Genomic DNA, 17,367 nt, shown 5'->3' on the forward strand with positions numbered 1-17,367 from the left:
AAGTGTCGTTGTTACTATTAATGGGTGTCAATAGATGGCGTTTTTATATAACTTCGTTCCATCCGGGTGTCCCTTGACACCTCTCAAGTTTTTATTATGGGTAATAACCCAATAACATAGATACGTCAAGCCTTGCCTGGGAAGGTTTTTTCTTAATTTATTTACAAAAACCTAAGCATTGACAATCCTAACTTTCGTCTACGCACACGTACGTATTTTATGCTCCAGCGCGCGTACTCTATTTCATTGCGTGTACGCTCATTTACATTCATGTGTGTGTGTGTGTACGTACCGGGGTGCGGCGCGGGCGTCATGCGCTCCATGAGGCGCGAGATGCGGTTGCCGTGGTCGCCGTGCTCCAACACGCACGTCTCCTCCACTGCGCGTGCGCATGTTCGGTGCACGCGCAGGTTGCAGTCTGCAGAAAAAAGAAAGGATCTATAATCTACATATATAAAACTCAATGGTGACTGACTGACTGATTGACATAGTGATCTATCAACGCACAGCCCAAACCACTGGACGGATCGGGCTGAAATTTGGCATGCAGGTAGATGTTGACAAAGGCATCCGCTATGAAAGGATTTTGATCAATTCCAACCCCTTGGGGTTCAAATAGGGGATGAAAGTTTGTATATAATAATACTTCTTAACGCGAGCGAATCCGCGGGCAAAAGCTCGTAAAGATACATAAGGAAAGCTAAAAAAGTTGATTCTGTACTTTCGCTGGCTTTAGTGTAGCCGAACCATTACGAATCCTCCCCTTTTATTACAAAAAAGGTTCTCTCCTGGGATATGGATGCCGCAGGACTTTCTGACTACGTTTTCACACCTACACACCAAGCAAAATAGGCGATGACAATGCTACAAAGTCGACCAAAATAAATACCACATGGGGTGCTACAAGGGTCAGTATTCGGGTCTATTTCTTTTATATTTTATCAAGGAGAAACCAATAAGGAACAAATGGAGTACCACAAAGTTTAATTGTAGGCCCCATGGTGTACCACAAGGCGTACTCTGGGTCCCATGGCATACCAAAAGGATCACTCCTAGATCACTCGGAGTACCACAAGGGTCACTCCTAAGACCGCTTCATCTCACCTGTGCATACGAAGGCCTGCGGCGCGATGCCAGCAATGACGGCGCCGCAGTGATGACAGTGGTTGGCTGCAGTCAGCGCCTGAGCTTGCAGGTGGTGGCCGCGCACTATGAACTGCGGATGAAAAAAAATTAATAAACAATTCAAGATGGCCGCGTTAGTTTAGATTTCGACTTCATAAACATTCATAAAGTCGAAAAATGGAATTTTTCAAAACGTGGTACATGATACTAATTTAAGCCGTTTACAAATTTTAGGTCTCTTGGCACTTAGCAGAGATGTTGACTCCTCGCCACACCAAAAACTAAAGAGATCTAGATTATCTATGTATTTTCTCCTTTTTGCTAAGCGTATAAATGTTGTGAATTTTACTAGCTTTACGTAAACCTACGTCATTAGTTCTTGTAGCGCTGTACTCACCGGCTGCGGGTGCTGCTTGGCGAGCTGCTTAACTCGCTGCTTGTACGGCTTGTCGCGCTGCAGGAACGTCGCCCGCGCGCCGCCCCCCACCGCCGCCGCTACTGACGCCGGCCTGGAGTGTTACATCATTATTAACATCGTGATCATCAGTGTTATCATTATCAATATCGTGACTATCATTATTATCAATGTGATCATCAGCGTTATCATCATCAATATCGTGACTATCATTATTATCATTGTCATCATTATCATTATTATCAACGTGATCGTTAGCGTGATCGATGTCATCATTATTATCATCGTCGTCATCGTCCACATCGTGATGAACATATGTCATCATTATCAACTCATAGTTACTGTTTGTTACAATATTTAAAATAGACGTTGAATATAAATACGTTTAGCAACCGTACATTCTTCCGTCCATGATATTAGTCGAATCCAAAGGAATGATCTGGACAATACATATTTCATGCAAGTGTTTCCTCACGACGTTCTAGCGTTATCCTTATATTACTGGAAAATACTAAAGCGAATAACAAAATAATATGAAAGATATAATATACAAGGCATGAGATGTGGCACTTCATACAGAATTTTACTGATGAGTGATTTAAGAGCTATAATAATATGGTAACTGGTAAGTCACAAAGCTGCCACATTAACAAAGTTTACACAAATTTGTAACGTTATAAAAAAAATTTAACCCAATGTTTCCCATTTTTTTTAGGTAAATGAAATTTTTAATTCTAAACACACAATAATAATAGTTTGTGTATAACACCATTTAAAGATAAAGCATATTATCAGTCACAGCTGATAAAGTTTGCTGGCTATGCCCTTTCCAGTATTTCATACCAAAATTTCATATATTTCGGTTCAGCCGTTTAACCGTAAAGATGTAACAAACACACTTTTGCATTTATAATATTGATGATAAGGATTTACAATATCCTTATTAGTAAGGAAATTATTATACAGGGTCTAATAAAACTAAGTGATAATACTTTGGGGTGTGTGTGTGTTCACTGTGAAATTAGCAGCGCTGAAAGAGTAACTTTTTTCTTTTGTTAGGCAAACTCATGACACTGAGGCGCCTGCCCATACAAATCACATAAAAAAATCTATTTCAGCGCTGCTACTTTCACAGCTAACTCTATACAAGGGACACATACACACCCAACAGTATTATCACTTAGTTGTTTTACACGTTGTAAATTAAATACTAACCCCCTTACTAATAAACGCTGTATAAGCTTTGAATATTTATACAGTGTTTTGTCTTCTTCAATCCAATTCAAAATGTCACTTGTGTGACAGGAACAAAACACTGTATAACTATTCAAAGTTTATTAGTAAGGGGGAATATATCCTCACTTTTTCTTCTTCTTCAGCGTCTTCGGTGACTGCCACCATCTTCTCCTGACCTCTCTGGCATCAACTTCACTAATTTCTACCACCATTACACCACTAATTTACCACCAAGCAAAATATTATACCATTTAGGCCACACAACACTACATAGTATGAGGTAAAACTCTACTGGAGTTATGTTTTCCTGGTATCATGATAAAGTTACTATGACTAATATTATGCACAAGTTAAAATGTATGTTGGTATTTCACAGAAAATATTGAATGATATTAACTAGTTACTGGGGAAGTCTGAGCTGGTGCTGACCGTCTAGCGCAGTATTTCCCAAAGTGGGCGACAATGGGCGCTGAAGGTTCAAAAAAAAATTGGGGCTGTGTGTCCCAGAAAAAAAATGAGGGCGTTGTGTAGAGGCTTGGGGGTGATTTATTTCATCTGGATGCAAATTGAAACAAGGGGGCGCTAAAACCTAATTTGTTCTCAAAGTGGGCGGTAGGCAAAATAAGTTTGGGAACCCCTGGTGTAGCGTATACAGTTAAGTACCATGTTTTTATCACTAAATAGTGTAGGTACCAATTTTTATCAACAAATACGTAAAATACGTTTTTGCACTATTAACACTGATTTAAATAATATTAAACCCTAATGTTTTACCGATAAGATAGCTCAAACAAAATCACTGAAATAAACTTTTTGTGAACATAACCAAATTTTTTACCACAACTTTTAACATCTGTTGTTCACATGTTATTCATATTACACTATAATTAGGTACAGTTCAAAAGCACTACAGCCACTAATTATGATAGAAAATAACTTAAGTAGTGTCTATTTATAAATAATTATTGACATTAGAACAGTCAATGTTCGCAAAATAGTTAAAACAAATTATTATAACAATTCTTCTACCCACTTTTAATAAAATAAATACTGTGCGCGGTAAATTTAAAATGTTTGCTTTTAAAGTTACTTTATTTCTTCAGTTAGTATATAATACAAAATGTTAGTGTAAACACCGTTATCCTTGAAACCATCAAATGAGCCCGTCAAAATGAACTTTTTCTATAAGAACAATGCTGGGAACTCAAAAATATTCGTCTTCATACCCATACAAGTTGCTGATCCGGGCATCCGTATGGGTATGAAGACGGCATTTTTTTGAGTTCCCAGCATTGTTCTCATAGAAAAAGTTGTTCATTTTGACTGGCTCATTTGATGGTTTCAAGGATAACGGTGTTTACACCAACACACTGTATAAAAACATTAATTTTGAATAATACGTTTAAATTTATTAAAATCTACATACTTTCAGCTATTTTTATATCTAAAAACTTTTTTAAACCGCAGAAATTTTGAAACACACAACTATCTATGTATACGCGTAGTCACAAACTGATGTCATTATGAAGTAGCCTATGTATAGACCTTACGTTCATAAAAATAAGGGTCATATTATTGATATAACATTTAGCCAAATGATAAGCCAAAGATTTTTTGTTATCACTTCCACACCTTATTTGATAAGAATGTTTATAAATACATACGCAGTAGGTCACAAATCACAGTATAATATAGTGACATCATTATACATACTAATATTATAAATGCGAAAGTGTGTATGTTTGTCACCTCTTCAGTTTTCACACAACCCAACCAAACCTAACCTAACCTAACCTAACGAAAGAAGAATATAAGATAGTTTTTCTGGCAAAATCGGCATTGTGTATGTTTAAGAAATGGGAAAGGAATCAGGATAGTATTTGTTGTGCAAAATGTACGGTAAACTTCAACTCCTTTGTTGCGCGTATAGTAGAACAAATGAGCATAGAAAACGTATAGGCTTATCATAATGTGCTCTTAGTAACTCACCTACAACCCAAGCACAGCGCGGCCGCAGACACTGCAGCCAACAACGCGGCGTGCGCATCCGCTGGCTGCGTCGGAGGCGCCGCAAGTGCGGTGAGACGGGCCGTCATAAGCCGCTCGACTACTATCTGCTCCTGTTGGAAAAAAGACCTTAAGTTCAAAGGTGCGTAGAGTTGATATTTTAATGGCATGGACAAGGAGAATTGGACCTTAGCCTCTTGAAAATAGAGCTTAAAATGAAATAGGTCGTGGTAGGAAAATTTAACCTGCGCTACACTGCAATGGAATTTTAATTTTTAAGCGATACTATGTATTACAATAATGAAGATAAAGTTTTAAATCATATGACACTGAAAGTGCTCGCCGCGCCGCTGCCATTCCGGTGTGGCGTGGCCCTTAGATGTCGATGTTCTAAGGTACAAAATGCAATGTTTTTGATATGCTAAGTACTCACATACGGTTTTGCTCGATCGAGCAATAACGTCGAGCAAAACCCGATGCTCGGGATTTCGTCCACACATTCAGCATTGCTCGATAGTTTTATTCTAAATCGATATATTTGATAATTCCATCAATCCGGTTCGATGCGAGCCTTCAAGCTGTGAGTTTTGCGGTCCAAACAGTAATTATGTATTACAAAACCGCATGTGAATACTTAGCAATATGCTTTAGCACGAGCCATCATAAGCAGCTCTACTAATATCTACTCCTGTGGGAAAATAGACCGTAAGTACATGGGTGGATAGAGTTTACAATTGAGTGGCAAGTGCAAGGCAAATTCAACCCTAGTGCAAAAACAACAGAGCTCAAAATGAAATAGGTCGTAGTAGAAAAATAGAAGCTCAAGATGTCGACGTTTTAAGGTTGAATATGCAATGGCATTGATTTGCTCACGGTTTTTGTCTAAATCGCATTGAACAACTCTCTTAGTACAAAATACTACCTTAACCACCAAACAATAGAGTTCAAAATAACCTGCTATTTGTCCAAAACATAAAACAACTTTATCAAAACAAAATTCTACCTTAACTACAAAATTATAGAGTTCAAATAACTTACTATCGGTCCAAAACACGCAACAAGTTTGTCGTACAAAATACTACCCTAACCCCCCGAACAATAGAGTTCAAAATACCTGCTGTCGGTCCAGAGCGCATCTCTTCAGGACATCGTCCGTCGGGCCGTACAAAGCGCCTAGACCGGCCCGTCGTTTGAGCTGGAAGTCCGACAGCTGGCGGGCCAACTCGTCCTTGGCGAGCCGACGGGCTTTGCGGAAGACGTTGCGTAGTAGTTCCTCCTTGTCGTGCTCTGTAACAAGTTTGTGAGTTTCGATAATAGATGGCGCTGATATGAGAATGAATCACGCTATGTGATTTTGGTTAAAATGTTTTTAATTGAATGATTGATTTTTTGAATAAGATGATTGTTTTTTTTTTGGGGTAAGAACAACGTTAAGTACTCTCCAGGGACTAAAGTATCTCAACTTAGTTATAAAAGCGAAGGAGTAAGATTGTAATAACTTTGTGTTAAATTGAAATAAATAAATTAATTTAAAAAAGAGTCTAAATGCCATCTTGACTGTCAAGTAAAATTTTTAACGTATTAGACAAAGACAGAATTGAATAATGATTCTGTTTTATAAATAACAAACTCACCATTCACAAGAACATGATCTATTTCGTTCGCCATATTCTCATCTACGCCATTCAGTTGTAGCACCTGAGAAAAAATACTTAATTATTTCCATAATAATCTGTTAAATATTTACGTTTGTAAGTATTCCTTTGCCTCTTAAAAAGAAAATAAAAAAATTAAGTGTCAGATGTACTTATTTCACAGATTGTCAAAATGAATGTTTATTAATTCACGTTTGTAAAATGTCAGTTCTATGGAACGTGAAGTGTCGCGTCTTATCGTGTCGATAGTGTGGTCTCACCTTAAGCCGTTATAAATTGTGTCGAATGGACTTGTGGCGGTACCCACAATTCGCCTAACACTCCTGCATCGCGCTATCGAAGTTTCGGAGAACGGCAAAATATATACAACATCTGATGTATATATCTTGCCGTTGACGAATGACGTCAGTGGGCTTCGGCCTGACTGAGCATGCTATCTCGCTCTGTCGGAAGATCTTCCTTTTCGTCGCCGTTCACAACGTTCAAGACTATATCTGTCCGTGTCTGTCTGTATGTCTGTCTGTACTCACGGCAGCGGGCACTAGGAAGGTAGACTGGAGCTCGTACGCCCAGCGCCTCAGGGTGATCAGTGGAACACCAGCGGCAGCCCGGTACCCGTCTGTCAGTACTAGGAGCAGGGCGGCGCACGCTGATCTGTGATAGAAAAAAATGCATCATTAGCATAGCTAAAAGGCTGTTGTGCTCTATGGTATAACGACTTGAAGTCCAATATTAGTCGTTTAAATTACGACAAGATTAAAACAAACACTCTTTCAGCGCTGCTATTTTTACAGGGGACTCATACACAACCTAAAATATTATCACTAAGTTCAGTTACAGCCTGTACATTGTATAATCTATACTAATATTATAAAGCGCAAGAGTTTGTTTGTTTGTTTGAACACGCTAATCTCTGGAACTACTGGTCCGATTTGAAAAATTATTTCAGTGTAGAAAGCCCATTTAGCGAGAAAGACTTATAGGAGCGAAGAAATAGAGGAAAATGTGGAAAATACGGGGGAAATTATTTGAAATTATATGTATAGGATTGTTTATCTCACGAACTACTGGAGCAATTTTTCTGTTATTTGGCACAAATAAGAAGTATACCACGTGAAGTATCATGAACTACTTTTTGTGGATTAATTTGTCTTTGAAATTTCTAATTTACGCGGGCGAAGCCGCGCGGAATGTCTAGTATGTAATAAAACTGTTGTTGTTACCGTACCTTCTCTCCCCCAGTAGCCAGTTGATGAGCACGGCCATCCTCGCGCGGGAGTCGCGGACAGATCGCAGGTTCGAGAACAGGCCCGAGTACGTCGAGTTGTCCTGAAACGTACAGACAGATTGAAACATACACACGGACAGGTTGAAACTTAAACACGGACAGGTTGAAACGCACACAGACTGGTTGAAACATACACACGGACAGGTTGAAACCGACACACGGGCGGGTTGAAACAGACACGGTCAGGTTGAAACATATACACGGACAGGTTGAAACATACACATGGGCAGGTTGAAACACACACACGGACAGTTTGAAACATACACATGGACAGATTTGTAAGAAATTGTGAGTACAAAACTATGAAAATTAATTTAGAATCCCTGATGGAAAACTATAATAAGTGTCAAGAATCAATGTTAATCAAAATTGGTCCACTCGTTTGGATGCTCTGATGAACACACACCCGTCTATTTGTGTCTGTGTGTCTTTGTTTGTTATTGCGAGTGTGTCTGTGCGGCGTTAAAAACATCCCCGAATGGACCTATTTTCATAAAGTTTTGTATATCAAATGCTGACGTGTCACATGGATGTTCATCGTCAGCCGGCTCACAGCTGAAATTGGGTTAATCTATTTCATGAAAGGTTGTTAGCAACTTCCAGTGATTTTATTGGTCCAATATTTTCCATTCTTATGCCCGATACTTATAAGAGTTTTTTTTCAGTGTTTTTTTTTTTCATGTTAATGATGTAATTAATCAAAATTTTAATAAATAATACTCACGGACGCCGGCGAGTCGTCTTCCTCCATGGATATGATGGCTCTTTGGGGGTCTCCACACGGCTGGAAACAATAAAAATTCATGTTAAGTCACTTTTAAAGTATTATATATTCTGACTGACTGACTGGAGTGGTGACAAACGGGCGAGTAAAGGTACGTACACATTACGACGTTTTATAGCCGAGTGAGCCATATACATTATACAATGTAAGATTTTTTTTATGAAATAAGGTGGCAAACGAGCAAACGGGTCACCTGATGGACAGCAACTTCCGTCACCCATGGACACTCGCAGCATCAGAAGAGCTGCAGGTGCGTTGCCGGCCTTTTAAGAGGGAATAGGGGAGGGTAGGGGATTGGGCCTCCGGTAAACTACTAAACCCACTCACTCGGCGAAACACAGCACAAGCGCTGTTTCACGCCGGTTTTCTGTGAGAACGTGGTATTTCTCCGGTCGAGCCGGCCCATTTATGGCGAAGCATGGCTCTCCCACGTCTTTTTGGGACCAATTTAAGAACAAACCCTCTGCGACAACCGCAAAGTCAACTTTTTCTAACTGGCCTTGCGTAGGTAGTAATTATCAACAAGACAATAACATACATTACTCGTAGAATTCGTTATTACTAGTATTTCGTGATTATACTTCACTGAATCATACATACACACCAAATGCAGTGCACGGTCACTATAAAACTGGACGTAGTTACCTGGTGTGGATACGGCGGGGGAGGTGTGCCGGGCGGCCGCTCGCCAACTGCTGTGAAAAAAAGAGTATATTATTATAAATTTTATTTATTTATTTTATAAATACAATAGTGTGTCAGGCTGTCTGCCTGAAGGTCCGTCTGTCTGTCTGTATATCTGTTACAAGTACGTTTTAATTGGCAGAACCAATTTAGATGGGTAAGAAAATAGTTTGAGACACAGACAATAGTTTCGGTTGCGGAAAAATTCAACGTGCCCACGCGATACGGTAGCAACCATAAAGTTAAGCAACAATCTCGAGCTGTCAAACATAACCGAAATTGGTTTACATCTGTGTGTAGAAATATGTGTACGTATACACAAGCATGATTGAACATGAATTCTATGAGATTAAATTGTCAACGTACGGCACGTGCCGTCTGGACGTCAAAAAAAGAGTGCTGATGTCATGTATCACACGTCTCTTGCTCAGGCCTTTGTTTCTCTATTCCGCTAGGTATAATAACTTTATGGTAGCAACGGAGTTGGAAGCGTCATCTGGTATGTTGTTTTCACAAAACATCAAAGGCAAAGCTGTGATGGTCAAAAATACTGCCCTCTTTAAGGCTGTCCCAGTTTTTGGAGTCCAAAATTACAATTACTACAAATTCAAAAGACATCTTATCCATAATGCGATAAAATCGTAATTCTAACGTCGCAAAATTGAACTCCAAATCAATGTATTTATCTGTATATTTTAGCACTTCCTCTATATCTACGCTATATATAAATAAATAAATAAATATAAGTGACTTCTAAGTCACTGACCTCCATTATACAAGTACGCTGGACCTATGATACCCAGCTGTTTCTTGTGCCTATTTGAAGCGGAATCAGCGCCCCCAATGCGGGGGAAGAGAACTAAATTTGACGTAACTTGCAAATGGCCGCTTAATCGCTATTGACAACCAATAGCGATTAAGCGGCCATATACTAGTATTAGTTCCAAGTAGTTCCCGAACCGGTGGTAGGCATCATGTAGGACTTTCTGAAAACATTTATTTTAAATTTATTCAGAAATAAAACAATTTTGATTTTGATTTGATTTGATTTGATCTCACTATTGCTATCAGCGCCAATATGGCGACTTTCAAACGTCATTTTTACGTCAGATTTAGTTCTCTTCCCCCGCATTGGGGGCGCTGATTCCGCTTCAAATAGGCACAAAAAATTGCTGTCATTTCAAAGGGTATCATAAGTCCAGGCGTGCTTGTATAATTGAGGTCAGTGTTCTAAGTTCTTACTAAGAAATTACTGACATAACGTCATAGATAAGTGTCATTTGCAATGTTCATAATTACTTACATCGTGTCAAGTCATCTAGCTGCTCGGGAGAAGACTGACTCCGGACGTGCAGGATCGGTAGACCGCTGCGGTTGTCCGTCTGAAAAAACCACAACTATTACATACAACATTTTAAAAACTCGGTTAACTTTCGTACATGCTGATTCTCATACTTTTTTTAATATTAAATAGGGGGGTAAACGAGCAAACGGGTCACCTGATGGAAAGCCACTACCGTCGCCCATGGACACACGCAACATTAGAAGAGCTGCAGGTGCGTTGCCGGCCTTTTACTAATAAAAGTATTTATACAATGTTTTGTCTTTATCTGTTACATTGGAAAAGCTTGACAGACAAGGATGCAATATTGCTTATCGTAGCATTGTGTAATTGTTTTTTATTAGTAAGTGGGAAAAGTAATTCATGCATAGTAAAGACAGCCCCTAATCTTTTATACAGTTTCTCATATCTAAATAGATCTAAATTTTATTCTATAGTCAGTAAAAACGTAATCTCATAAATGATAAATATTTTTAAATAAAGCTGTACTTACTACAATATCAGATTATGACATTACTACACTGTGATCCTAGGCAAAGTAGTAAAGGGATAACAAAGTTAGAAAACTATGACTAAATTTATCTAAAGGGTACTTAGACAGGTAGTATTCGATACTTTCGACAACCAACTTAAAAGAATTATTCAGTTCGACAGACTTCACGGTGTTTGTGTGCGACGTGCGTGCAACTAGACTTATGCAAATTATAATTGCATATGTTGATAAAAATATGCTATGCATTATGCAATAACTTTACCGCGGCAGTCATCGAGTGCAACACGTATCTCTTGACACTTAGCGTTATGTCAAATACATGTACTACACTTTTGACATATATATTCTATCTTCGCTATCGAAACTATCGAAACCAATTTGACATTTCTAACTTTGTTATCTTTTCGATTTTATACTTCGTCAAAGCTCTGAGTTAGCGAAAGTTAAGAAGGTTACAACATATTACATACAGCGAATAATAGAAGAAGCATAGCTGGTGAAATGTAGTGAACACGGAATAGAAAATATTTAAATCCGTCGCATAATACGTAGAAATTCATAAACTGTCCCATTGCTGTCGTATTGACACAGGTACATTTTGGTGTAAGAACGAGACAAGAAGCAATGGGTCAATGTACGAATTTCTATGTGTTCTGCGACCAATATCAAGTCAAGTAAAACATTAAGATCCGTTTCAATAGTAGGATTGTGTACTACAAAAAGAATAACATAAAATATCAAATAGGAAAGAAAGAGACTGACATTTACTTGACTTAATATTTTGAGCCATCACTTTATGACATTATAGTTTTGGTGGCAAACTTTTATTGGTAAAAGAAATAAGGCTATTGGGACAAGATTGGGTTTACAGGGTGTAACAAAACCAAGTGATAATACTTTATTGTGTTTGTGTCCATTCACTGTGAAAGTAGCAGCACTGAAAGGGCAATTTATTTGTGTGATTTGTATAGGCAAACACCCTACGTTATGAATTTGCCTCTAAAAAATCGATACTCTTTCATCGCTGCACTTTCAGAGTGAACTTACACACATACACACTAAAATTTCCTGAACAAAAGATTTAAAAAAACGTTACTCTTTTAGCGCTGCCACGTACATAGTGAACTCTATACGCAGTACACACATTGTGTATGTGTGTATAGAGTTTACTATGAAACTCGAAAGCATTGTCATTTATCACTTTGTTTTGTTACACCCTATTTCATATCCTTATTCCTTGTTATACCAAAGTCTGACACCACTTTACCTGCAATGGCGGCGGCGGCACATTAACCAGGGGGTAACTCAGCTGCATCGCGATAGAATTCGGTTGCGGCTCCAACTCGTCGAGCGAGTGGGAAGAACGCCTCATCTCCCTCACTCTAGACGTGGACGGCTTGAGAGGAAGAGGGGGAGAGTTGAATCTCTCCGATCTAGGAGGCAACGGAGGGGGGGTATTATCCAGACAAGTTGTGGGAACCATCGGGACGGTATTATTATGCCTCTTCTTGGATTCTTCTGAATTCTGCCGGATCAGCGGCTGGTCTTTTCGTTGGCGGAGGTTCCGGAGGCTTTGGCCGGTTAAGTTGCTGAGCGATCTCGGTAGACCGCTGAGGAAGCTCGTGTTTTGGGCGTTTTTCTCTGCTCTGGGCATCTTTGGAGTCGCTGGTTTGGCTTCCGGCTAGAAGGTGCATATAGCCTAGGTGTAGCTAGTTCGGTGTAAAACACACCTAAAGTGTAACAGCTTACAGCACTCAGAGACATATTAATGGTGATTAAACTTAAATTTAATGGAGATTATGTCAAATTGAAAAAATAATGCCTCTGAGTGCGGTTGTAAACCATGAAACGAGACACAAAACTTTATTGTTCTAACCACGAGCATACAAATTTTTATCCAAATTGTTAGAATTAACAGTAGTTTTGTATTTCGTCTCGTGGTTCGGACTATAATACAAGATATTATGTGGAGATAAAAAAAACATTACTTTGTGTATAGCAAATGTTAAAATCACATCTATTTTAAAATGTGTCGTGTTGATTACTACAAAAAGTTACCACTGGCAAAATAAAGGCGAAAAAAAATTAACAAACACAGACTTAAACACATAGGTACGAGCGCTGTTATGTATACACGCAAATTGTCAGAGAAATGTAAACAAATCGAGATTGACTGTCAATGACAAAGTTTATAAAGTATGGTCGCAGAACATGTAGAAATTCTTTTATATTTAGGCAAGTTAGAGCTTTCATTTGCGAACATATATATATAACTATCTCCTTCTTACGTCATAAGAATGAGACAGCAATATTATGCACGAAAGAGACAAATATCCGTAAATGTGATGCTAATTGTTCACATATCTTTGACAATTCATCATGTATACTGTATACATATTCTGTTTGCTGTTACTGGTAACACAAGCACAAAAGCAATATTATAAATTATTATTATTATTGACCCGGCCCATATTACATTATTAGTCAAATAAATTAATTTTCGCCTTTTGGTTTAATGTTAATGATATAAACAGCCTGCAGATATGTTTTTACTTCAGGAAAACGAAATAATTATTTCAATCCCTGAAGAAAAAAGAGGGTAATATTAGTTCGAAGCGCCTGTATGTCTGTTTTACTACTAATACTACTAATTTGACAATGAGGGATTTTATTTTATTTTTTTTTAATTTTATTTTTAACAATCTTAACTAGATGACGTAAGGATAAACACTTCTAGATTTTCTATTGGTTCCTCACCGATCTGAAATTATCTGCAGGTTGGCATCACTGACTACATATGGGTTGTGTTTCCAAAAAATATCAGTGTACTGTCAAGTGTCACATAAATCAAAATATCTTAAACCTAAGCGATTAGGCCATTATACTGGTAAAAGTTTAGGAACACGCTGACATAATAAAAACTTGTCAAACTGAAAACTGACAACTGAAAGAGTTTTGGCGGCCATGTTACTTTGAAACTCCTTCTACTTTTTATTGTTGGTGTGGTTTTTATTATTTTTCCCAAATTGTGCTATTTTGGTTTTCGATGTTCATTAATGGTAAAATATTGGCCATTAAATATCCGTTAGCGTGCAAAAGTGCAGGTAAGATGTTGTCAAAACCTAAATTTATAATTCCTGTGACATTTGGTATGAATATCGATATATAGGGCTATTTCTTCCGTGAGTTTTAACTAAAACATCGTTATTAATAACTTTATTATCCTATTCATTGGAATATCATCGTGTCTTTTTCAAATTGAAATGTATCAAGTTTTACATTCTTTTGCCCACTTTTGTAGCAATTATTGATGGTATTGCCTGGTATTACCAATAGTTGTCTACCCATACGCCATCTAGTTATTAAAATGGAAACTGTTTGACAATCAAATTAAAAAAATAAGAAAATGCCTCATTCAATATCTTGTATACTGATTCCTGACACTTAATAAATTTACATTGGGGGTTATTTTTTTTTCTTAATTTAACATTATGTGTTTTTTTTTTCTGAAGTGAAAACAGTGTTGCAGGCTCATAATAATCATTAACATTAGCTAAATATGGATGGTGATGTTGCTTTTTAATAGCAGTGATTGACTAATGACTATAGAACGAACAATTTTGACATTTTAATCCAACACTAGTACGGATACAAAATAGTTTTGATACAGTATAAACTAAAAAATATTACAGTGTTGTCAAATGTGTCTGTCTTTGCTGTCTTTATTACCTGTGCTGCCAGAATGCTGTCGATCCTCGTCTGCAAGTTACAGCAGCGCTGCTCCGCCGCTGCCAACTCTGCCTGCTTTCTGACGTCAGGTACTTTGAGCAGCTCGTCTGGAATTAAGAAGGTTGAAAGTAAGTACCACGCTTCGGTATGAATGGGTCAGCTCGATGAAAATTATGAATTTGATGAAAAACGTTCATTGGAATAAAAAGCAATGTTAGTGTTATAAATATGCAAAAAAATCCCCTCTGTATCTCCGCCTCACTTTTGTTGCTACACTCATAGAGAGAACTATCGACTGGCACTTGTTTCATCTCTTGCCGCCATAATGACTTTTTTTTTTAATCGAGAATTTGTAAGTATACCAGGCTTCATACTAAAATATCACATGCATAAATCATACATAAATCTTTCAAAATGATTTACATTATCATACGTGGGAGAGCCATGCTTCGGCACAAACGGGCCGGCTCGACCGGAGAAATACCACGTTCTCACAGAAAACCGGCGTGAAACAGCGCTTGTGCTGTGTTTCGCCGAGTGAGTGAGTTTACCGAGTACCCTACCCTATTCCCTTCCCTACCCTCCCCTATTCCCTTCCCTTTCCTACCCTCCCCTATTACCCTATTCCCTCTTAAAAGGCCGGTAACGCGCCTGCAGCTCTTCTGATGCTGCGAGTGTCCATGGGCGACGGAAGTTGCTTTCCATCAGGTGACCCGTTTGCTCGTTTGCCCCCTTATTTCATAAAAAAAAAATGAAGTTGGATAGAGACCTAGAAAATGGTTAATTTGATTGCGAAAGAAGGTACGGTTTCCGCAAAGACTATTGGTGCAATGAAGTTACAATGAATAATATCAATTTAATTTTTTTAGTTAAAGTTTTGACTTTTATTTAAACTTTGACTATAAAGTATTCACTCACTCCTCAGATCCCTGATATACTTCTGCTCCTGATCGAGCATCATGCGGAACGTGTGGGCCTTCGTCGCCTCCAGTTGACGCTGCTTCTCCGGCTGGAAGCAGACAATCAATCATAAAGCTGTAATCAATAAATCAATCAAGCAATCAATCACACATTCATAAAGATTAAAAAAGATTAGGAACCCCTGAGCTAGCCTATAACATATTATGTCTGTCATAAGTTCATAACTCACAGCTATACAGTGTGTACCAAAATAACTTATAACAAGTATTTTTAGTCAGGGGTTAAAAGACAAAATCACAGATATTGAAAATTTACACAAAAAAGTCGGTTTTTTGCTGTGCACAGAGTTGCATTCAGAATGTTTTTGAGCAAAATATCGTAATATAGAACACAAATCTAGATTTTCACTGTCGTAGACATGTAGACAAATCTAGTTTTACTATCAGTGATAGCGGCTAAAGTGGCCACCAAATATGTGTTTTTAGGGTTCCATACCCAAAGGGTAAAAACGGGACCCTATTACTGAGACTTCGATGTCTGTCCATCTGTCTGTCTGTCTGTCTCCAGGCTGTATCTCAAGAACCGCTATAGCTAGACTTCTGAATTTTTCACAAATTGTGTATATCTGTTGCCACTTACCGCTATAACAATTAACAACAAATACTAAAAACAAATGTGTTTTTTTTGCTCGATTTCAATAATGGCAAAACTTTCAATGGTAGGCACTTGAAATGTTCACAAAATTAAAATGAACTAAATAATTAGACTCCCATAAAAAAACACAATTTTTGTCTATTTTTGCTCTATTATGGTATGGAACCCTTCGTGCGCGAGTCCGACTCGCACTTAGACGATTTTTTTTTTCAATTTTGATATACTTTATCCCGTGCCTATGCACAGTGCTGCAAGGATATTTTCGGTCAAGATAGAGATCCTTGTACCACTTATACTCACGTTGACAGGCTGCGGCGCGGTGATGGGCGTCTTGTGTCGCGAGCTGTTCTGCTGCACTGTCAGCACGGGGGACGGGTTGGCTGGAATCATAAAGTTGATATTAAATTGAAGTTCATAAGTGTGTTTTTTCCAAATAGGTCAGAATACGTAGTTGGTGTCCACTGCTTAAATCGATAGATAAGTTCAGATTCAGGGTAAGTTTGGATAATTCCAGGTTTACGCTTTGTGATACTCTAATAACTTCAATTATCTGGACTTCCCTTGCTTGGCTCCATTAAAATTTTAAACTTAAAATCATACACAAATACGCCAAATACTAATAAATAAGCAAGGTTAGCAGGCCGTGGTCTTTTTCATGAAATAAAGTACTACAGCCAAGGCACAAACCATCTGCTAACCTCTCACCTCTGTCACCCTGGTACCCACCTACAACCATCTACACTCTCCTCACACTCTGCCATACTCTATCACCCTGGTACCCACCTCGTATCAACTGCACCACCTGTTGATGCGTGTGATGATGCACCGGCACGGAGTCAACCCTCAGGATCCTGTCACCTGATCGGAGACCGGCTCGCCACGCCGCACCATGTTCCTTCACAGACTGGACGTACACCGGGTTGTCGCCTGAAACGTGATGGGATGGATATTAGAAAGGTCAACATTAATAACTTCACCAAGTATAACATTTCACCAAACATCAGATTTCACCGACTATCACTCCTTACCAAATA

The 17,367-nt window shown here is 38.4% G+C and overlaps 1 protein-coding gene across 5 annotated transcripts in view; it reads right to left on the minus strand.

Moving 5' to 3' along the window:
* LOC121738191 (rho guanine nucleotide exchange factor 11) overlaps positions 1 to 17,367 on the minus strand; it is a 138,682-nt gene that overhangs the window by 109,679 nt on the left and 11,636 nt on the right. For 2 of the 5 annotated variants that reach the window (XM_042130098.1, XM_042130097.1), the window contains exons 3-18: positions 17,117 to 17,260; positions 16,634 to 16,713; positions 15,677 to 15,767; positions 14,759 to 14,865; positions 12,297 to 12,710; positions 10,498 to 10,576; positions 9,156 to 9,205; positions 8,451 to 8,510; positions 7,667 to 7,767; positions 6,969 to 7,092; positions 6,418 to 6,481; positions 5,898 to 6,070; positions 4,766 to 4,896; positions 1,523 to 1,634; positions 1,105 to 1,216; positions 293 to 418 (exon numbers count right to left, since the gene is read on the minus strand). In XM_042130098.1, the coding sequence (XP_041986032.1) occupies positions 293 to 418; positions 1,105 to 1,216; positions 1,523 to 1,634; positions 4,766 to 4,896; positions 5,898 to 6,070; positions 6,418 to 6,481; positions 6,969 to 7,092; positions 7,667 to 7,767; positions 8,451 to 8,510; positions 9,156 to 9,205; positions 10,498 to 10,576; positions 12,297 to 12,710; positions 14,759 to 14,865; positions 15,677 to 15,767; positions 16,634 to 16,713; positions 17,117 to 17,260 (1,968 nt within the window). The remainder of the gene's footprint in view (positions 1 to 292; positions 419 to 1,104; positions 1,217 to 1,522; positions 1,635 to 4,765; positions 4,897 to 5,897; positions 6,071 to 6,417; positions 6,482 to 6,968; positions 7,093 to 7,666; positions 7,768 to 8,450; positions 8,511 to 9,155; positions 9,206 to 10,497; positions 10,577 to 12,296; positions 12,711 to 14,758; positions 14,866 to 15,676; positions 15,768 to 16,633; positions 16,714 to 17,116; positions 17,261 to 17,367) is intronic. The other 3 variants (XM_042130102.1, XM_042130100.1, XM_042130099.1) reach the window with 2 other exon arrangements.

Source organism: Aricia agestis, chromosome 22, assembly GCF_905147365.1.
Source record: "Aricia agestis chromosome 22, ilAriAges1.1, whole genome shotgun sequence".
Lineage (NCBI taxonomy): Eukaryota > Metazoa > Arthropoda > Insecta > Lepidoptera > Lycaenidae > Aricia > Aricia agestis.